This window comes from Drosophila guanche, unplaced genomic scaffold (assembly GCF_900245975.1).
Source record: "Drosophila guanche unplaced genomic scaffold, DGUA_6, whole genome shotgun sequence".
In the NCBI taxonomy this organism is placed as follows: Eukaryota; Metazoa; Arthropoda; class Insecta; order Diptera; family Drosophilidae; genus Drosophila; species Drosophila guanche.
Window position 1 is genome coordinate 11,728,853 of NW_022995743.1, and position 21,981 is coordinate 11,750,833.

At 46.9% G+C, this 21,981-nt stretch overlaps 3 protein-coding genes across 3 annotated transcripts; 2 read left to right on the forward strand and 1 right to left on the reverse strand.

Moving 5' to 3' along the window:
• Positions 1-321: 321 nt before the first annotated feature.
• Positions 322-21,973, forward strand: LOC117578776 (protein king tubby). Its single transcript, XM_034264482.1, has 6 exons — positions 322-1,009; positions 19,867-20,137; positions 20,201-20,671; positions 20,728-20,918; positions 20,983-21,120; positions 21,178-21,973. The coding sequence occupies exons 1-6, from the start codon at positions 968-970 to the stop codon at positions 21,445-21,447; spliced, it is 1,383 nt and encodes a 460-aa protein (XP_034120373.1). The 5' UTR covers positions 322-967; the 3' UTR covers positions 21,448-21,973.
• LOC117578777 (angiopoietin-related protein 7-like) lies at positions 1,039-2,274 on the reverse strand. The gene is made up of 4 exons (XM_034264483.1): positions 2,104-2,274; positions 1,983-2,035; positions 1,339-1,911; positions 1,039-1,269 (listed from the first exon to the last, which is right to left on the reverse strand). The coding sequence occupies exons 1-4, from the start codon at positions 2,200-2,202 to the stop codon at positions 1,110-1,112; spliced, it is 885 nt and encodes a 294-aa protein (XP_034120374.1). The 5' UTR covers positions 2,203-2,274; the 3' UTR covers positions 1,039-1,109.
• On the forward strand, positions 17,071-19,244 carry LOC117578775 (glycerophosphocholine phosphodiesterase GPCPD1). The gene has a single exon (XM_034264481.1). The coding sequence runs from the start codon at positions 17,127-17,129 to the stop codon at positions 19,179-19,181; it is 2,055 nt and encodes a 684-aa protein (XP_034120372.1). The 5' UTR covers positions 17,071-17,126; the 3' UTR covers positions 19,182-19,244.
• Positions 21,974-21,981: the final 8 nt, after the last annotated feature.

Below are 21,981 nucleotides of genomic sequence, written 5' to 3' on the forward strand. Positions count from 1 at the left end.
GAGAGAACGAAAAAGGTATATAACATGTGAGGTAAATCAATTACCCTTACTCTCTCTCTGTGCTTTGCACCGTGCCGTGTACCGAAACTCACATACTTGACACGCTCTCACAAACTGGCTTACCTTTAACTTGTTTTACCTTGTACCTCCAACAACAAACAAAGCGAACAACAGAGGGTGAGAAAGCAGCACAGGAAGCGTTCAGCTGAGAGCGATTCGTTTCGTCCTCGCTCTCGCAAACGATGGGGCATCAGCCACCACAACAACAGCGCTCGTCGTTTGGCCTCGGGTTCGGGTTTACTTTCGTTGCCGTTTGTTAGCGTTTTGCCTTTTTCAAACGGCACATTTCGAAATCAACAACGGCACGGTATACTTCTTCGCTCGCGCACTACCAAAAGAGGCGCCAAAAGTTTACGTTTCCATGCAGATGACACATATCACACTCTCTCTGGCACGGAAAATTGGCAACACGCGAAAAGTGTAAAGAACGCGAAGGTTCTATAACGAAATTGAGTATTAGCACCAAAGGTGGTGAATCAGAGAAATAGAAAAGAAACGAAAGAGGAAGCAACACGAAAAACATAAATTGATCGCATCAAGAGAGAAAGAGAGAGCAGAGAGAAGTGCAAGAACAGCCGGCTGTTTGTCTCTGTCGCACTCACACACACCCTTCAGGGTTTTTGGTCGCGTGTGCAGCCGGGAGAAGAGAACAACAACCGAAACTACAGCTACAAGGCAACCAGGTGTGCGGGCCTGTGTGAGCGCCTGATTCTTTTCACGTTTTTGCATGCTCGGATGGCACTCTGCCAGATGCAATACCGCGTTTCTGTTTTTGTTTTGCTGCATTCGTTCGCATAGAAATCGCGATATTCGCGTAGTTAAGTGAAAACCAACACAAAATAAAGGAAGGGCGGCGAGTGGTGCTGCAACACGCTTAGATCCAGTAGATCCAGGAGAAGCTGCAAAAATGTCCGCAATTAGCAGTCGCAATCAGAAAATGGAACAACAGGTTGGTGTGAAAGCCAATCGAAAGGGCTCTGAGCTGTAAAATCATGATATTTTCCATATACATATATCATGTAATAATTACAAATTATAAGATTTGCTTCTTATTGGCATATAAACTTTGGTCGAATCATCATTTGAACAAACTTCAGAGGTCGTACCCCGCCGGATCCACCAAATGTGTTCCAGCTAATGTAACGCGTGGTGTCGGAGGGAATTTGTATTACATTCTGCAGATAGTCCAAGTACGGAGCATTCAGATTGCTGTAAGATATACATACCACAAACTCGTAGATAGTCATTAGATCTATTTTGATACACTCTCATACTTGCCTCTGGGTGCAAGACTTGAACCACCAACCCGACAGATGGTACTGGGCGCACTTCATGCTGATTGAACGGTCATTATCTCGATCGAATGTGGAAAACATCTGTCCCTTGTGGTAGGTGAGGGAATCGCCAGCCGTTCCGGTATAGACACCAAGAATCTTCAGGGAAAATCCTTCAGATTCATTTCCAATGCCAAATTCATCGAACTTTGCAATTTTCGTTTCGCCATTGAAGCTCTCCATGTGGATGTACAGCTCGAAGGGTTGCGACGATGTTAGAGCGTGCAATCGGTCCAGACCGATGAAGAAATCCCCACTCAGCTCTCCGAATCCCGCTTTGTACTCGCTCCAGTCGCGGTAAAAGTTGGTCAGACCGTCCTGACGTCTCTGAATTACCATCCAGCCCAGGCCGGCCAGCTCTGAATCGCACAGAACAGTAAGTCTACCCTGACCAGGTACTCGGATGACACTGGTCTCGTTATGCTTGCCACTCATTAGGCAGGATGTGGGATAAGTTCTATCCTCGTCTATAATATCTTTTGTCAACTGCTTGAGCGATTCGCGACGATCTTCCAGCCTGCAGCAGAGTATAGTCAAGAGAATATTTAAATTTGTATGTATAAAAATGCTTGTCAAAATAATACGTACTCAATCAACATCTTATCAACTGCCGAAAGTAGCGCCACCGTTGATTTGACCTCCTGATAAAAGATACAGATTAATGATTTGTGGATTTAAAGTTTTCATTTGATTAGAGTGAAAGGCTTACCTCTTGCATTTCCGTTGAGGCAAGAGTTTCGGCTAGGGCCACACAGAGTATTTGTAGCCAGAGCGCCACAAGAGCCACAGCAACACTTGTTCGATTCATTTCGGATTCCGCTGAAAAAATAATTATTACGGAAGCACTCACAAGCGATCAGCCGCATCGACTGTCTCAGTCTCAGTCAGAATGATGCTTTTGTTCGAGCTTATATGCATAATCATGCATACCACATACATATTTACATATTTAATCTTTTTACTTGGCAAAACAAAACAAAACAACTTGGGACAAAAGCTGCTATAATTATGAGCGAAAGCTTCAAGTATTTGAAGAGCGGAAGATTAGCTTCTGAATGAGCAGAGCGTTGAAGCAACTGAAAGCCGAGTTAAACCCACATTTCAAGTATGTACATCAACTAGGGCTTTCTCGATCTTCGAATCGGATGGGAACATTGATACATTTTGGCAGCCCATAGACCGCTCCATTGTCCCCTTTTCTGCCACAAATATGACCATTGAAAAAGGGAACTCCATCCATAGACGCAGCACACGGATACCCCAACCTCCAAGTTTTTCAATGGCCATTGTCGACGGGGTTTTGTTGTGCCGTGTGCCACCGGGCCACCTGGCCGTCTGTTGCCCGGGCAACGGCGTTCAAATAAATCGAAACTCGCCGAAACCTCCAAAGCCTTTGAGTGGCTCGCTACACCTACAGGCCACCCGAATGTCCTCCTTCCTGGTTCAAGCTGCATTTGCTGCAGCTCGATACGAAGACTGTCATTGGCCCTAATTATGTTGGGTGGCAAGGTGGCAGCTCCGAATAGTTGGACCAGGGAACACAACCCACATACATCGAATCGTTGCCAAGTGTTTGGTTGGTTCGATTTTCGATTTGGGGCTGAGATTGCTTATAAAAAATGCAGAAGCAGTTCACGGCTCGCTTGCCGAGTGTCCTTAATGGAATGACATCACGAAGACATACAATTATTTCAAGCAATTTCATTTCCAAATGAAATTAACCAAGAAAAATGTTTGTTTTTTTGGAAGTTAATGCAGAGGAGTGGAAGTAGTTAAGGAAGGAATATACCCTAAAATGTTTAAAGATACTGGCTGAGAGTCTTCACGACGTCAAGGAATGCCTGTTGGAGTCCCTGAACTTATATGAGAGTGTGGGCTGTGTGAACTACTCGTTGTTTCTTTATGAGGTCTCAATGGTATAAGCATATTTTATGCATATCATAACTCCAAATAACCCCCCACAATTTATGGGTGCGATAAAAAAAGAGAACAAAACAGAGTGAAGCCAATTTGCACTTGGCATAGGATGGTTGGATGGGTACGAGTAAACTCGTAAATCAACATAAAGATGCATGGCAATCAACTGCTAAAAGCGGTGGCTAAATATACACAAAGGATTAATAAAGCCTTTGGACGGGACTACCACTACATTCGAATATAAAATGTGGCCCCACATTGTGTTGTTTGTGTGTCCTGTGTAACCAGGGGCAACTGTCGCAATAAGCCCACGGAGGGGGGTAGGCGAGGGAATACACAGGACACGAATCGAGCGACAGACAGAGAGAACTAGAAATATGTATATGAAAAATATTTGGTATTGTTTCCATGTCTGCTGTTGTCCCATTGGATGTCTCTAAGTGGGGTTGAGGTGTACAGGAGAGCAGGGGATAAAATCGATGGTTACTCGAGCTCTGGTAATGTCGTGGAAATGCCACAACCATAAGTAAAGCACAGTGATAAGTCACTCGATGGTTTGCCACATGTGAACATAATTTACCCCCAGCCCAAGTGGCACGCCACTCCATTGTCCCGCGAACTGCTCCAAACTTTCCTTCACTTTACTCGAAATTCCCACGAAACACGAGGAGTCCCTAAAACAACGGAAATGACGCATAGCACCTTCACTTTCTCCGTTTTTTGTGTGGTTGTGCGAGTGTGTGTGGGCGTGGGAGTGGGCGTTAACTGTATGGCCTTCTTGGCTTTTACCTTTCGGCTTTGGGCCTGTAATTTGTGGTCTGTTGCTTCAGGCCACAGGCCGAGGTTCTTGACCCAAGCACGGGAAATTGTTGAGAACGCCGACGGCTTGAATAAAACCAGACCACCAGGCGACTGACTAATCGAAAATCAGGCATCAAAGGTTGCGGCACCAAAATTCCTTATACCCTAGCCACTAACATTGCATTTAAGTTGCAGGAAGTGATTGGAATATTGAAAGGCTTCCGCTGGATTGAAGTTCGTTTAAGATTTTCTCACTTCTCGCTTAACAATTCCATGGTTTACCTTTGACTAGAGTTCGGGAGAGTGATGAGCAGCTGGTGGAGGCTTAGCAGCAGCCCAAATGAAGCCCCCGAGGCACATGCAGAGAGCGGCAAAAGACTTTACGCCTTTTATAATTTATGACAAGCTCTTTGGCAACTCTTCGCACCTAAACGCACCAAATCCCGGACGACTTTCCGCTGAAAACTTCACAGAAATCAACAGGCAGGGCAGCGCGTGAGGAAAGTTACTGCGTAAGGAGAAAACTGCAAAAGGAAAAGTCTCTCTGGCAGCTCCAACCCCAGAAAGGAATTCGTTTTCAATTAGAGCTCACAATGTTTGGAATACATACTGGAATATATACTCGTATATGCTCTCGTGCTCGTACTCGTACTAATAGCTAGCAATCAATTTTCTGGCTAAAAGCATTGTCCCCATCTCTCTCGCTTGGAGTCCATCTCCTGCTTTTAGTTTGGCTTCAACTACAGTTGGCACTTGGCAGCAGGCAGCTTAAGAGCTCAAGAGCTGCACTCTCAAATTGCAGGCTCACAGCTCGCACTGGCAACTGAAAACTTTTGGTCAAGCTGCATGAAAACTGGCCATCAAGAGCACTCCACAGCCAGTGATAACTTGCAGTGAAAATACGAGTGTGCGGGGTTAGAGGAGCAAAGCCGTAAACATTATTACGACATTTTTGTGGGGTCCTGGGGCAGCTCATTTCCATTGCAGATTTTATTAATTGCCGCTTCCCTGCTTGTCGCGATGCCAACTTGATTTAATTTGTCAGTCACAAACCCCCAACAGCCAACACCCGGGAAAGTTTTGCATATGGAGCTCCTCCCAGGAGGAGCTGTGCGCTGCAAAATTAATTACATCCCTGGGAGTGGCCACCACTCCAGCATGCTGCAATGCTACAACTTTTGGCATTCATTACTATCAACTATCTATTTTTTCAGCAGGAAAACTCACAGCAAAGCCTTTTAATGACAAATTGTGAATAATTCCAGTTTAGTTTTCAAAACTCTGGGCTAGGAGTTGTCAACAGCAACCAATATTTGGTGTACAAATGTCAGAATCTTGCAATTAACAGCAAGGGAAATTGTGCAATTTATTGCAGGAAACTCGAGAGTAAAAATGTTGTGAAATTGCCGACTTTCGCTGTGGTTTTGCTGCAACTGACGGGAGCTCACATCACTGATTGGGTGGTAAATCTGCGAGTCTGGTCTTCACTTGGTTGCAATCCATCTCGGCTTAAGCCAATTGTCTGCTCTGTAAATTAACAAGGTTAGTCGGTTGTTACCCGTTGGAGCTCGAGTATTGGATTGGATGGAATCCATTTAAGGTGCCAGGACACGTGACGGCCCAATGCTGTTGCCACCGATTAATTTATGTGTCTCCTTGCATTGTTTATGACCCATCCGGTCATCCGGTTTGCCCAACACATTTCTACATATTTGTAATTGTTTTTGTTTTCCTCCAATTGGAAACTAATTAAAATTAAATACAGGCTGACTGCAATGGAGTGCCGACAGGATTAAGAATAAACGTTATTTTCCATTTCGATAAACCAATAAATGTTAATTGAAAAATTATGAAAAGTGTCGTTCAGCCGTTCAGCACTGGCTAAAATCCGATAATTCAATTCTGTGGCCAGAATATGGAATGTGCCATGGAAGGGATAAATGCAAATGGAAATTCCCTGGCTATAGAGTCGTTAGCTGAATTGAATTGGAAACTGGCCTTCATAAAAATAACGTTATTTAATGTCACTTATACATCGTGTGGCCCAAGGGGAATGGCAATGGCGGCATCCGTCTCCGCGACTTACTTTGCTTTATTACAAAATCATATCCTTCCCCCCACACCGGGGACGGGGAGATCTCAACTGAGACTTCCACATTTTCCTGCGTTTTTACAGCTCCGTCTTTTGCTTTCTGTCGTCGCACGAAATGAAAATGTCCCAAAGGACCTTAATAGTCAGATTATTTCTGGCTGCCATCAGGCACAAGTCGTCAGTTCCATGACACTGTGTCTTTTGGTGTAACTCTCTTCAAGTGAGTTTCCTGCAGATAGAAATTCGCAGCAGGCAAGACCTTGGCTTCCCTTCACTTTGCATATAAATCGTGCATTTAAAGGGATAAACTAAACCCAACACACAAAGCAAATACCAAGGAGCAAGTCCAATTGATGTTTGCTGTTCTGCTGCAATATTTATGGCAATTTCCGATTTGACGCCACAAGGCAAGTGTGTCCAGCTGTCACATGCAAATAACTGTATCTGTATTTATTTAACTTGATTTGCGTTTGTTTTTCGAAATTAATTGTCAAATGCAAAGTTTTGAAGGCCAATAAAAGAGGGATGCCAATGCGGATCCTGGATCAGCCCTCGCTGTTTTGCGAATTTCCCAAGACAAAGCATCGGACAACTCTCTGGGGAGTTTTGGGAGCTAATTAAATGTTCATCAAACGCCCGGATGGTTGCTCCTCTCCAGTCCTTTCACTTCTGTCCTCTCTCTTATTAGGAATTTAATTAAACGCAGCGTGTAAAAAACATATAAAATTTCATTTTCATCTGCGAATAATTAAATTTTATCTCTAGACTGAAGTATTTCAGTGGAAATGATTTCCGTGAAGCAGAATTAGGAATTAAGAAGTGAAAGAGCAACAGAAAATCATTTTCAGAATGGAATTATAGCAATTAAACTCTGCCCAGTATTCCCTGCAGAGAGCTCCTCGACGGCAATTCATTGTGTGTAATCCTACAAATTCCATTTCACAGAAAATATTCGATTTCCCATTGAGCACTCGTCAGATACTCCTCGTAGTTGCGCATTTTCCTGGCAGGGCAATAGCCCATATGGCATGTTGTTGTTTTAGTTGCTGACAGGCGACTGTTTTGTGTTTCTTCAATTGAGACGTTTGCTCTGTGAGTGGCAGCGGGGCGGTTGCGGGTGCCATGGAAATCCAGGGCAGGGCCATAAAACATTTATTGCTGTCGACTTTTCGGCGCTAGTGGCAGGCACAGCAAATAAAATGGCGTCCAGCCGAGAGGGATTCATTCCTGTGAAGGGATATCCTTTGAACGAGTGCAGGCCAACCACTGGAAGGGAGATACAAAGAGATCCGCTTACCAGCTGCATTTGGCGCTGAGCTCTCCTTAATTACGCGGGGCCTGGTTGCGGTTTAAACGTTGGGAATTATACCATTTCAAAGGGAAAGTAATGTACGTTTTGTGCTACGTTTTATTTGTATGTTTATGGAGCGTTAGCCTTCCGGTCAGTAACTTTTGATTGCCCCTCGAAGCATTCCACAATTAACTCGCTTCAAGTGCTCCATCTTGGGCCAGGTCCCACTCTTTCTCTCTCTCTCTCTCTCTCTCTCTCTCTCTGTGACTTTCACTCTTCAAGCCAGGCGTCATTTTCCCATGCCTCGTGGCTAATTTGGTGTCCCAGGGCACACTCCCCGGCCAGGAATTTGTAATTTGCGGCATGCAGATGATTGTGATTGCTGGCATGCACCTCCCTCGCGTCCTCGTTCTCGTCATGCTCTTGTTCCTCTGGCACTAATTGCGGTTAACCTTAAAGCGGGCGAAACGGAGAACTTTGCGGCCAGCCAGCCAGCCAGCCAGTCAGTCAGCCAGCCTCTATTCCCCAGCCTAATTAGTGGAAGTTTTGGGGTTATTGTTTCTGCTTGTGCTTGTCTTTTGTTGAGATTAACTTCGAGCTAACAGCAAACGAAATATTTAGATTGGAAATAAATATAAAAAATTCGCACAAAGATCCCCAATGAGCCAGTCAAATATCCCAACATATGCTAACCAGTATTGGGTATTGGCTTCATTCTGAAATCGTTGGGCTCGCCTTAACATTCACCTTAACTACTGAAGGTTAAAGAGAGCAGCCAGAGCGAGTACCATGCCATGGACTATCCTTTGAGTCAGCGGTCCGACTGTCAAACGAGTAAAAATCGAAGGTTCCACACGTGTGTGTACAGTTGGGGGCATTCATTCATTCATTCATTCATGCAACAACCATTCAGGCGTATCAGCGTTCTAGCTGGATTAGCTTGGCCATGTTAGGCGACTCCTCCTCCCGCACACCCACCTTCCACCTGCACTGGAGCTCGCTCTTTTGCAGGGGTCTTTGATGTACATGACTATCGCAGAGGCGTAGCCAAAAAGGTAGAAGGGTGAGCATTCAATGGATGTTCTCTCGCACTAACCTGAATATTGATATTTCCCCTTCTGTAGCGTACACCTCTGCGGCCCTGTGTGTACTCCATCGATTGTGCGTGGCGTTTGTTCTCATGTTTGTTTTGACATCCGAGCACCGCCTCCATTCGTTGTCAACGTGCCACAAGTAGCACCAGTGCTGACATTCCCAGCGCTTCGTTTTAATCGCTTTTTTATACAGTTGCCAGGCATTGGCTGTTGTCTTCTCATCTGTTGTCTGTCCCTGCACGTACATGTCTCTCTTTGTGGCAGGTGGACAAACAGACAAAAGAAAAACTTGATTGCTTATCAGAAATATAGAATCAGAATTAATGATTTGCCTGTGACATATGACCCCGAGAGCCATTCCATTAATTACGGATCGAGCACAAGGAAACTAATGGACAAAGTAATTTAATAGACATTCGAGCATGGGAAATCATTAAGCGGATTTCGGGATAGATTATAGGGTATTTATGTGTAAAGCGTATCGACTTCTTGCCATTTGCATATTTTAATCGAATTCTTCTCCTTCCCTGAATGCACGATATTAAAAGCTGCTTCCATCAGGGATGCCGTTCCTGATGATTGGAAACTATTCAAATCTGTCGCACACAGGGGAGACAGACAGACAGAAAGAGAGAGAGAGAGAGAGACAATGAGTTATGGTAAGGTACATATTGCCATGGCCATGCCCTTTCCCAATCCGATTCCCTGCCACCTAAAGAAATGAAAATTAAATTGCGAGTGGAAAGTGGAGAACATTCGACATGACAACGTCGAGCAGCTGCCACAACAACAACAGCAGCAGAAAGTTGCATGTTGCAGCCCAGCGACTTTCGAAGAGTTTTTATTGATAAAACTTTCCGACAGTTGGGCTTAGTGTGCCAAGGCAGCGAACGATATCCTTGTAGAAGCTGTCGCCACATTTGCATTTGTGTGAAGAGTCTTTCCGTCCATCAATCAAACTATATTTTAGTGACAGCGTTTACTTAAGTCCTTATCTGCATGATTTATTAAGTGTTGGCATAACTAGCAGACCAGCAGAGGGCATTCTCGAATGGATCTTCGATACAACTCGTTGAAAGCACATCTAATGTCCATAATGTCCAATTAGCGGGGGAAAAGTGCAACTAATTAGCGAAGGAGGCCTGCCTGGCTGCTTGCCACAGCTGTGCCCACTCCCACACATGTTTGAGTACACGGCACATCCAGCCGGCTGCTGTCGTCTCCTGATGCAATTAAAATAATTGCTGTCTGCTCAAAACTGTCAGCGCTTGATGAATGCCATGCCCATGTCTCCCCAATCCCCTGAAAACAGCAGAAGCGGTCGAGAAGAGCTCTTAATGCGACTGCTAAGCCGTGTCTGTCTGTCTGTCTGGCCCGCCCGAAGGATACGTAATCAGGACTATGGCAGGCAGATGAAAAGGAAACTATTTGCCATTCATGAGATGCACTCGACGCCAGAGCCAGCCCTGAAAAGTAGGCAACAGTTTTAAGCCCCAAAAGGAAATGCGGAAGTGCAGCGCGCTCTCTCTCCCTCTGTGAGTTCTCTTTGACTCTAATTAAATAACAATTGCTCAAATCACGTCATTGCAACAATGACCGATAATAATTGCCAAGGAACTGGCAAAAACTGTCCCTTGGGGGCAGCATCTGCAACTGGCAGGAGGCAGGAGGCACATGCATATTCAATCGAGTAATTTGGCCGATGACAGGAGGCATTATATGTGTACCACAATCAATGGAGAGGCTGCTGCCAAAGCTTACGCCTCGAGCGCCACTGAGACAAACTTCTCGGATTCCCTTGTGGCTCGTTGATGGCTCGCCCATCCGGTCCAGTCCGGTTCTGTCCGTTCAGTCCTTCCGGAGGGACAGAGGGACTGAGGGACAATGTCTCACTGGCATTGCCATTTTCCAGTTACCGCAATCAAAGGCACAGAGAGAAGCATTTATATTGCAAGTTTCCAATTGCCTGTAAAATGCCAAAGCCCAATCTCCCACTTCCTTTCCGCCCATTTATCCTCTGCACTAGAGATATATGGAAGGAACTTGGTAAACGTTTTGGGTTGAATTTCTTCAACTTTTTCGCACACAAAAAAAGAAAGGAGAGAGTGAAATAAAAAGTACACTCGAACAAAAGCCGCTTAAGTTAAAAAGGTTACACGACCCAACCACTTTTCTGCGGTTACTTGAAGCCATATTTCATGGAATTATTGGACAGTTTCAGCTGCTTAAAGTTTTCACAGGAACGACAGTAACAACAGTAATGGAGAAAATCGAATTTATAGAGCATTTATAGTGCCAACAAAGGAACTGCTTTTATTTGTATTTGCACATTTTAGTGGCAGTTTACTTTAGTGTTCAATGATTGCAGAAACTGCAGTTTACGACCCCATAAAGTGCTATAAATCAACCAATAAAAAAAACATTAAAAACTGCTGACATTTCCACTGTGAATGTTCTGATTTTAATATAATTATTGCAGAATATTCTAGCATAAAAGCCAAATGCAAATAAAAAATGTTTCTTGGCTGTTCTTTTTCTGTTTAACCAACAGTTTTGCGTACATTTGAGAGCTCTTTTCGGAGCTCTTTATTGAAAAGAAAGAAAGCCTTTCCTTGCTTCTCTGTGTCTCATCAACCATCCATCTGTCAGTCGCTCAACTTTGTGTATATGCCACACAGTTTTGTGTCACCTTAAGGAACTCGGCACGTAGTTCTCTTGGGAGCTGGAGCCCCAGGTAACCCGCACAGACGAAAGAAGTTTATCTCGAACCAAATTTCTGGTATGCAGATGGAATATTTTGTGGGCATTATTTGGCCAGCATTTTGTATGAAAGAATAAGTTTGGGAAAAGGCAAAAAGCAAGAAAATAATATCTGCTAAGTAGCAAATAAAAATGTGAGAAAGTCACAAAGAGAAATGGAAATGGAAATGTGCATGTACACCAAGAGAGCCACCGAATGTGGCATGTGTGGCAAGAGGATTTCCATAAAAAGAAGCAGAAACACGGACCACAAACCAGCTGGGAAATGTGGGGAGATACTTCATCAAGAAAGCTCAAAAGCTGCTGCAATTTCTCTTTGAAGCGGTGAAAATTCTGAATTTTACACATTTTTCCGTGTCTGGTCGTGGTCAGCCTGCACGGCTCTGCTTTCAATCCGCACAATGGCTTAAGAACCTTAAGATTAATTAAAATATTTCTTTAGCGTAATTCAGCAAGTTTTTAGATCTTTTCTTGCACTGGAAACCCCCCATTGAATAGTTGAAAATGGCTGGCTGGCCGTGCAGCAGAGGGTTTTGTTTCCATAAAGAAAATATTGTTTCAGTGGCAAAAAGGAAGGAGAAGTAAGGGAAACTTTTTCAATATTACATTTTACGCTCAGTTTTTCCAGACACGAAACATGTTTTAGAAATATGAGCTGGAAAACATTTCCCTTTTTTCCCTAGCATGGCTTACCATTCCCTTCAGGGCAAAGCCATCATTTCAAAGTTTGGCACGTGAGACAAGAGGTTCCTGGTGCTTATTTTCGGGAGCAATTTACTTTCTCCTGCGAGACTTAATCGGCGTTTATTTTCGCATTGCTTTTCCTGTACTTGAGGGAAGTTGTGAGTTATGGGGAAAACGGAGTTTCCGACATGAATTTAATTATTGCCATTAAAACAAATTTGATGCAGCTCCGCGTCTACATCGATGTTTGGTTAGCCAGCAGCTAGGGATTCCTGCCAAGCGCACCTCATGTGCTAGTTGAGTTAGGACATGGACTAGCATTCCCGTGGCAACAATGGCAAGAACCAGGCAACCGATTTACTTGCTCGCCAACTTGCAGCTCCACTGTTTGCTCTTCGCAAACACTGATCGCCAAGCATCCACTGACAGGGTTCCGCTCGACATGGACACTGACACATGGCACAGTTGAAACTGATTTGACCTTTCCACGAGTACGTGGCGCCTCCTGGCTGTTTGCTGGATTCCCCAGAGCAGATGGCTCGAGTGTATGGCAGGGGTGCACGTCATGTACCCTGTTTCCTGGGTGCTAACGAGTGAATTCATGGACTCTTTGTTTGTGTGCCCCATACACACTCGCTCCCTTGGAGAACCCGCAAATATGTATGTAATATGACAAAGCCCTGGAAGTGCCGGAGGCTCTGTTAGTTTGCCCTCTCTGGCAACGAATGGAAAGTTTTTGGCCCGCAACTTGGTCAAGAGCTGGCTGGAGAAAATCGAATGAGGGAAAAAGTCAACCACATGTCCCAGCTGTCAGACGAAGAAAGTTCCTGGTTTTCACTTCATAGAAGCTGCATAGCAAAATGAAGCCAATTTCTGTTTAGATAAACGACAGATGTCAGTTATTGTGGCGCAAATTGAAATGTTCTAACTGATACTCGTACGTTTGCGTATTTAAGGAATTTCTCAAATTTCCGACCTACATTCCACACTACAATGCTGCAACAAAAAAGGAAGGAGAATGGCATGCCTCAAGGTGGCAGGCAGCCATCCTCTGCGTGTGTGTGTGTGTCGCGATTGTTTTCTATTCCTTGTCAGCTGTTCACACAGTTGCCCCTCGTTCCACATCACTGCGTACTTTGTGGCACACACATGATAAACACACAAACACACACAGACAGACAGACAGACAGACAGTCCTGGCGTTTCGTGTTAATACCCTGTAACAGGGTCCATCTAGGGAATTGTATTACCCAAGCAAAAGTATCAAGAACTGAAAGACTCTGGAAGTGTTAATGCTCTCTCTCCCCATAGAGTGAGGGTATCCTTTAGTCGTAACATCTCCCACATAATTCCACATTTGTTTTTGTGTGCATAGCTTTTGTTGTTATTCGGGTTATTGTTCAGAATTTGCATACAAAGCGTCTGCAAAGGGGGAAATCACACTAAAAATGTAACTAATTTGTGCCCGAAGAGGATCTCGGTAGCTCTCAAATGTATTTGGCGACACTCACACACACACACACACACTGGCACACACGAAGCCTGAAGGACTGTGTGGCTGAAGGACTTGCCCACCTGTAAAGTGGCTTTTGTCGAGTCTTAACAACTTTTTTTCAGTGGAATTTTCACTCAAGAAATGAAATCAAAGCACTTGCCAACAACACTGAGTCGCAGAGAAGAGAGAGAGAGAGAATGACGGAAACAACAAGAACAGGGGGAGAATGGAATAACCGCAGCCATTTTCTTGTTCCCATTTGTTGCCGTTGCCATGCAAAGAAGGATACGGGCGCAAGGATACAGCACCGGCAACACATAAAAGCCAGTTGACTCGTTAGCAGCAGGCAGGAGCACAAGGATGTGCATATAATCATGTCTTCATAAACAAATACCAATACAGAATCGCCTTTAAACGCAGATTAGGCTTTTACGTGGGTTAAGGGGAGTTAAGGATCTTTCCCAGCAGGTCACAGTGCAAATGTTATAGCCGCTGAGCCGGAAATTGAATTCACATGGCCTTAACCTTACACACGTGTGAGTAGCGCTCCGAAAGAGTGAAGCAAGAAGCAATCTCAAAGTCCTTATTTAATTAGGAATCCCAAAAGGAACAAAATAAAACGAAAACTCTGTCTGTTTAGTCTCTTGTTTGGTATTTAAATTTTTAAATTTCATTTCAGTTTGCAGCAGCTGCTGGCTTATCCTTTACTCAGTTAGCAAATTCATTTGTTTTGTTGCCCATGCATCACTCCTAAGAGTTTCACTGGGTTTTTCATCAACTTTAGCTTTTACCCACATAAAACTTTCCACTTTCCTCACTGCATTTCTAGCTTCCTTTGAACTTTGAACACGACTAGTTGCCATTTGGAAGATGCTTTCAATTGAGGTGTTTAAAAAAAACAAAACTAAATCTGAGCTTATCCCGATGAAATTGTGGAGCTTAAGCAGCAATCCATTAAAATAGAAACTCTTTCAACAAATAATTTCCTACGTCGCCAATATCTTTATCCAATTTGGGGGTAAACCTTTTGCCACATCAGTCCAGATCCATTCCGGCATTTCTAGCTCTTTCGGGTATTGTCTCTACTGCGAGGGTAACATGACACGCTCGATGACATGGCCATGGCTTAGGGCTTAATGAAGCGAGCACATAAATGTATGTCAATAAGATGCAAGAACCAGACAGGGCCAGTGCAGCTGCCCCTTGTCTCTCGTAATAGTTTTTCCGCATCTCTTTTGGGGGTTAATGGCCGGATCGTGTCGATGGCCGTGTCTGCCGGGTGTCCTGGGTGTTGACCAGCCTGGAAATTGATGAGCATTTTTCCAGGCCATCGCTTATTCGATTTTGCGTGTGCGCCAGTACGTGTGCGACCGTGTGGGGGCCGTATTCATTCAATAGTTTGGCTAAACAGCTCCCCAACTCCCATGCCAAAATCAATTTAAGTTTAGAGGAAAAAAACACACCCGAATGGATGCGGATGCTCACACTTCCATTCCCTGCCGGCTGCTGTTGCGGAAGCTTACTTAAACCGCTGTAATGCCTGCATATAATAATCCTTTTGCGACAGGAAGTCCTTTCTCTGGCTGGCTTGGGTGCTGATTCAGGGCTTGTTGTCGTTGTCGTATTTGCCAGCAAACAGTAAACAAGTTATAACAAGCAAGGAAAGCTGGCACCCATGGTCCAAATACCCTTGCAAAGGCATTGGATATGGGATACAGGGTTGGCATATCCTGCAGTGGGCTGTGTGGGAGTGCAGGGGATTATCAGTGTGTGCAGAAATATTTTCAAAATTCGAACAACCTTCTGTTAGAGTACCCTTGGCTGGCATTTTTTGGCTGCTGACGCTCTCAATTTCCCTCATTGTTTTGCCACAAGGAGCTTGATGTGGCATGGGGGCGTATGAGTAATCATTTTATTACGCGAACCCCGAAAAAGCATGTTGACCTTCTTTAATGTGCGTCTGCCGACAACTGTGGTGGTGGGTTCATGGTGGCATGGTAGGGCTTTTATGGCTCAGTGTTCAACCTCTTTATTACGCATACGCAAATGTGGCCTGGCCTCAAATTAAAATAAATGCGCCAAGCAAAATGCAAAACTTGCTGAAGCACATTTGCACATTCTCCATACGTTTATTTAGGGATATTGTGTTTAGGAAATTGAAAAACAATAGAACCACAACCAGAGACTTAGGAGGCAAATTCTGCGCTCTCTCGAGTATGTAATGACGAACATTAAGCACCAAATGTCGCGGATATACGAGTCTCCAAGTGCGATCGCTTGGATCATTGAGGTCACCGCAACGTACCGCTCATTAGGGTTTACTTTATGTCCTTCGCTTTTTCTCTGCTTCCCCACTTTGTGTTTGTTATTTATGTCAAGCCACAAACGAATTGCAACCCTCAACAGAACATCGCTGGTCGTTCCCTGCTCCCAGCACTTCCTTCCACCAGCACTCAACATTTACCCGTGAGCGCAACATTTCCTCCTCTGCTTCCTGTCTGCTGTACGTGTCCTGGAATTGTGTTATTCTACTTCATCTCCCTACGCCTTTTCCCTTGGCTCAGCCGACTGATTTCAAATTACAACATAATCGCGTTTTCCTCATAAAACGAAAACTGAGCTAGAAAAATGAGCGCTGCGAAAACTTTAAAGCACTGCTCACTGGTTTATCCTGCCAACCAGGGGGACGCACAAGCGAAAAGTGCCAAAGAGAATGCCCAAGAAGGCAAATATCGAAATTCCCACGGTAATTGCAAAAGACTCGATACTGAAAAATCCTGCTCATCGGCACATCAAGTGGCTTTGATTGTGTTTAGAGTCTGGCGTGCCACGCTAGAGATTGGCCTTTTGCTGCAACTGTACTTTGTTTTTGTGTCTAATGTTACAACATGAATTATTTGCACTCGACCAACAACTAGTGGTTCGCCCACAAGCCCACGCCACATGTTACGAAATTTGTAATTGAGCAAAGCGGATAAATTACACGGACGCTGACAAACTTTCACCATGTAAATTGCACAACTGGGGGTCAGCCACCACATAAGGGGGGGGAGATCGAGCGCGAGAGAGATCCCCACCCTCTTCCAGCAAGGTGAAGCTTTTGCGCAACGCTCGAAATCAAATTCATTTAAGAACTGCCCCCGATGCGCTGTTGGTGACGTAGGCAACCCACAGCGGAACACAGCCCCCAGCCGAAAAGCTCTATGGGATAAGCATGTCGTATCTGTATCTGAAGCTGATGCTGTAGCTGTAGCTGTAGCTGAGAGAGAGAGAGAGAGAGAGAGAGAGAGCTGTGCACGAGTCTGGGCCACACGTGCGTGAGAATAGAAACTGGTGGTCTGGGGCTGAAAATCTGATAATCAGTGGGTGCCGAGTGAAAAGTGGAACCTTATCGCCGCACACTCGTCGCGTCCACTTGACCACGCAGAAGATGTGTTTTGTTGCGATGTTGTGATGTGCCATAAATCCCGCCATTCCGATTGCGATTGTGATAAGAGGCTCTCCAGGCGGAATAGAGAGCAAACCCAAAACACCAGAGCACCGGGCACGACTGGCACTGGCACTGGCAGTTGCAACGCGATTGCCGACGAGCGCAGACATGTCCGTTTCCGTGTCCGTGTCCTGGTCGAGGACACTTGTCGCCCTCACCATCGCCTGGCTGAGCATGGTCTGCCTGCTGCCGGTGGAGACCTTCTGCGACACCTCCTACTACGAAAAGTACTACGCGGCCCGTCGCTACGTGCCCCTCAAGCGGAATGCACCGCTCCTCTTCAACTTTACCCTCACGCTGACCGACTCAGACACAGCCCAGCTGGCGGCGCACGAGCGACTCGCTCTGGTCGGCAACCTGGCTGTCCTGGGCAGCTGGCAGGCTAGCGGAGCGCTGCTCCTGAACCGCACGGACAGCCACAATCAGTGGAGTGGATCGGTGGAGATTCCCCAGAACAGCAGCGTGGAGTATCGCTACTTTGTCGCCGCCGTGGGACGCTCGGGCAGTGTGCAGGTCCGCCGCTGGGAGTCGCATGTCTTGCCGAGATCCTTCAACGTCACCAAGCTCCCGGGCAACCGAAGCGACGAGTTTGGGCTCATCCAGCACGAGCGACAACTGACGCGAGGCTGGCTCCAGGCATCCGGCACAATTGTGCAGCTAAAGGTGTTCCGCAAAGCGCTGCGCCTGGAGGAGGATCCCGACTCTGGCCGTGGCTCGTTGCGCCTGCGCTTGCAGCCAGTGGATCCCGGCAGTCTGTCGCCCATTCTGAGCTCCGCCCGCGCCAATGTCGAGTACGTGCGCATGGCCTTCGCCGACAGCAAGCTGAGAGTGCAGCCGGAATACGGAGTGCCGTATGTGGCCCAGGATATCCTCATGTATCACGCGACCCTGGACGAGGTCGGGAAGGTGGCCTTCCTGGTGGAGGTGTATGCAGAGCAGCCGGAGGAGGATCTGGTGCGGCTTCTGGGCTACGCCCATCTGCAGCCCACGTCTCTGGCTGGCAGCGAGGGCAGCGTGACCCTCAGCCTGATCTCCCCACTGTGGCAGCGGGTGGTGGGGGAGCTGCGACTGGAGTATCTGCTCATCCGTCCGATGGCCAGCCACAGCTTTGATATGCGCACCAGCTTCGCCCACTACTGGCGCGGCAACTGGACGGGCCTGGAGATCGGGCATCGGGGATTGGGCAAGAGCCTGACAGTCACCAGCAATGCGGCGCCTCTCATTGAGAACACGCTGGCCTCGATGCTGGCCTCCGTGGAGCTGGGCGCTGATCTCGTGGAGTTCGATGTGCAGCTGACCAGCGATCTGGTGCCCATCATCCATCACGACTGGAGCATCCACGTGTGCATCCACCCCAAGACGCCGACGAGTCGCGATGACCTCACCGAGGTGCTGCTGAAGGACATCACCTACGAGCAGCTGAAGGAGCTGAAGACGTACCAGGTCGTGGGCACCAAGATCATCGAGTACCCGGCGCACAACAATGTCGAGCAGCTGGAGCAGCGCCTCTTTCCCACGCTGCAGGACTTTTTCGAGCGCGTGAACAAGAGCGTGGGCCTGGACATTGAGGTCAAGTGGCCGCAGGAGAAGCGAAACGGCGACTACGAGAGCGAGCAGACAATCGACAAGAATCTGTACGTGGACCGCATTCTGGAGGTGGTGCAGCAGCACGGCTGCGGGCGTCTCAATCTCCTCAAGAGCTTCGACGTGGATGTGTGCTCCCTGCTGCGCTTCAAGCAGAACATGTACCCCGTGCTGGTGCTCTCCAGCAGCACGAATGACTACTACGCGGATCCGCGCACCAGCACCGTGGAGACCATTAACTTTGCGCAGGCCTTCGACCTCGCCGGCATCGTGCCTAACACCGTGCCCATCAAGGCCAATCCCGCACTGGTGCAGAGTGCCAAGGAACAGGTGCCGCTGGTCCTAGTGTGGGGCGCTGACCTCAAGGATCGCTCCTCCATTGACTCGTTCATTCAGATGGGACTCACGGCCGTCATCTACGACCGCATGGACCTCTGGCTGAGGTCCAATCAGACGAGTGCCTTCGAGTCGGAGGAGGATCTGCCCGACTTCTTCCAGCTGCAATGCGAGCCGGCGCCCGAGAAGCGTGTGGTTAATGCCACCATCGAGAGCATCCTGAGCAATGTTAACTTCCTGTAGTGCTCCCCATGCACTTACTTATTTACATATTTACGTCAGTCAATAAAAACGAGCTAGAAAAAAGAAGGATTCTGATCTGGGTGTGGTGTGGTGTGTTGTGTTGTGCATTCGTAATTGATGTGCCACGTTCTGGCAGCTATGAAACGTGAACTTGAAAATTTAAATCTTTAATGAAATCATTGCCATGTCGCAGCGTTGCTGATGCTGATGCTGTTGCTGCTGGGTGGCTTCCATTTGCATGCCCATGCCCAGACCCAGTTCGCAAGCAATCAACTGGCAGGGGGTATAGGAGGAATGATGCTGATGTTATAGTTCCGCACGCTTTTCCCCAGTGACAATTACGCGAGCAGCGAGCAACGAGCAACGTGTACCTGCAGTTCTCGGGGCTTAGGGGTGCTGGTGTCCGTGCATATGTAAATGCGAACATCGAGGCATTTATTACAGTCATGTATCCGAACCGCTGTCGTTTTTTGCCCGCACAGAGAATTGCCATAACTATAATTGGATATGCAAAAACCACACACAAAATGTGCAAATTGTCAAGAATAATAATAATTGCAATGATCCCAAGCCATATGCATAATTCCATATATAATGTTTGTGCTTTGTCAAGCTTGTTATTGAAAACTGCAAGAACATCGATTAGATTTTGATGGTAATCTTATCTTTGGCTTTATTTTTGCAGCGTCAGCTGATGGAGGCCTACATTCGGCAGAAGAGAGCCTCGCCGGGCATGGTCCAGGCCAGCGACTTGCAGATCAGCCGACCCATGTCTGGAATGCGCAGCAACAGCCGGGAGCTGCATGCCTATGACGGACCAATGCAGTTCATCAGCTCGCCACAGAATCCCGACCAGATACTGACCAACGGCAGCCCCGTTGCTGGGACCGTTGCCATGAATTCGACACGAAATCACTCGAACAACATGCGCAGCCTGAGCACCATCAACCAGGAGGGTATGTGGGCCCCCTCGAGGCAATCTTTATTATAGATAATGAGTGCCACTCTTCCTTTCACAGCGGATCTAATCGAGGAGATCTCATCGCACGAGCTGGAGGACGAGGAGAGCAGTCCCGTGACGGTGATCGAGCAGCCACAGACCGCCCCGCACAGCGCCAACTCCACGCACACGCAGCGCCCCAGCACAGGCCGCCAGCAGCCCTTCAACGACACCATCGATGAGGATGACTACACCAACCGCAACATAGCGGGTGCAGCACCCGTCCGTCCCGTTGGACTGGCAACCTCGCCCTACAAGGAGGCGGGGCTAGACGGCAGTGGCAGCATGGGCACATCCAATGGAGCCGGTGGGGAGTCCGAGGGCGATGTGATCGGCCACATTGATCAGTTCGTGATGCAGCCAGCGCCACAGGGTGTCCTGTACAAGTGCCGCATCACACGGGATCGCAAGGGCATGGACCGAGGCCTGTTCCCCATTTACTATTTGCACCTGGAGCGGGACTATGGCAAGAAAATCTTTCTGCTTGGAGGTGCGTGAACCTTGGTCTTCCCCCTGGAGAACTCTCCTAATTCGATTCCTTTGCAGGTCGCAAGCGAAAGAAGAGCAAGACGTCGAACTATATTGTCAGCTGCGATCCCACGGATCTGTCCCGCAGCGCTGATGGCTTCTGTGGCAAGCTGCGATCGAATGTCTTTGGCACATCCTTTACGGTCTTTGACAGCGGCAACAAGGACAGCACGGAAAGTCCGCGTCTCGACCTGGCCGTCATCATCTACGTGAGTATAAAATAATACGAGTTGACAAGAGCTAAGCCTAAAGACAACGGAACTTACCCATCAGGACACGAACATACTGGGCTTCAAGGGACCCCGCAACATGACTGTGATACTGCCGGGCATGACTGAGGATGATCAGCGTGTCAAGATCAGTTCGGCGGATCCCAAGCAGACGGGCATTCTGGATCTCTACAAGATGAAGGTATGTGCTGGAGAGCTCGCTCTTGTCCAGCTCCAGTAATTGGTAATTCTTTTGCAGAACATGGACAACATTGTGGAGCTGCACAACAAGACGCCCGTGTGGAACGATGAGACGCAATCGTATGTGCTCAACTTCCATGGCCGCGTCACGCAGGCGTCGGTGAAGAACTTTCAACTGGTGCACGACTCCGATCCCGAGTACATTGTCATGCAGTTCGGCCGCACCTCCGAGGATGTGTTCACCATGGACTACCGCTATCCACTGTGCGCCATGCAAGCCTTTTCCATAGCCCTCAGCAGTTTCGATGGCAAAATAGCCTGCGAGTGAGGGAGGTAGGAATGAAGGCGTTTAGCCTTGTTTCCAGCCCCAGGATCTGTCCCGCTGCCTTATGTATAGATGTATGGATCGTGGATCATGCCCAGGGCATGCGAAGATGGAGATTGCCTCAGAAATCTAGTCACTCGAAGTGGGACAACGTTGATCAAATGTGTGTTGGATGTGTGTGTAATGTGTGTGTGTGATCCTCCCATTGCTCGTACAACATGTATGCAGAATGTGCTCACCGATTTTGTAAAGAATTATTATAGTAGTCGTTCGTGTAACTTTGTACTTCTACATGTGCCCCAAACCCCCCAGTAAACTGTAAGTAGATCAGTAAAGAGTTTAAAGTAAAGGTTCAAATATCATTTATCACTTTGATAGTGCCGCGTATAGCAAACAAACTAAACTAACTAAACAAACGATTACTATTAGTCGTTAAGAGAGCAAACTAACTTGTGCTGAGCTCGAAATATGTTTAAGTTCCCCACAAAAATGAATATCACAGCAAATACAAATACAAAATAAATTCAAACCATGCAA

What these genes read in the sequence shown, in the direction of transcription:
- LOC117578775 (XM_034264481.1), top strand. Translation starts at nt 17,127, where the DNA reads ATGTCCGTTTCCGTGTCCGTGTCCTGGTCGAGGACACTTGTCGCCCTC.
- LOC117578776 (XM_034264482.1), top strand. Translation starts at nt 968, where the DNA reads ATGTCCGCAATTAGCAGTCGCAATCAGAAAATGGAACAACAG. An exon ending in ATCAGAAAATGGAACAACAG is followed by an intron (nt 1,010 to 19,866) that starts GTTGGTGTGAAA and finishes TTATTTTTGCAG; the next exon opens with CGTCAGCTGATGGAGGCCTA. An exon ending in GAAAATCTTTCTGCTTGGAG is followed by an intron (nt 20,672 to 20,727) that starts GTGCGTGAACCT and finishes ATTCCTTTGCAG; the next exon opens with GTCGCAAGCGAAAGAAGAGC.
- LOC117578777 (XM_034264483.1), bottom strand. Translation starts at nt 2,202, where the DNA reads ATGAATCGAACAAGTGTTGCTGTGGCTCTTGTGGCGCTCTGGCTACAA. An exon ending in CCTCAACGGAAATGCAAGAG is followed by an intron (nt 2,036 to 2,103) that starts GTAAGCCTTTCA and finishes ATCTTTTATCAG; the next exon opens with GAGGTCAAATCAACGGTGGC. An exon ending in TTCAAGTCTTGCACCCAGAG is followed by an intron (nt 1,270 to 1,338) that starts GCAAGTATGAGA and finishes TATATCTTACAG; the next exon opens with CAATCTGAATGCTCCGTACT.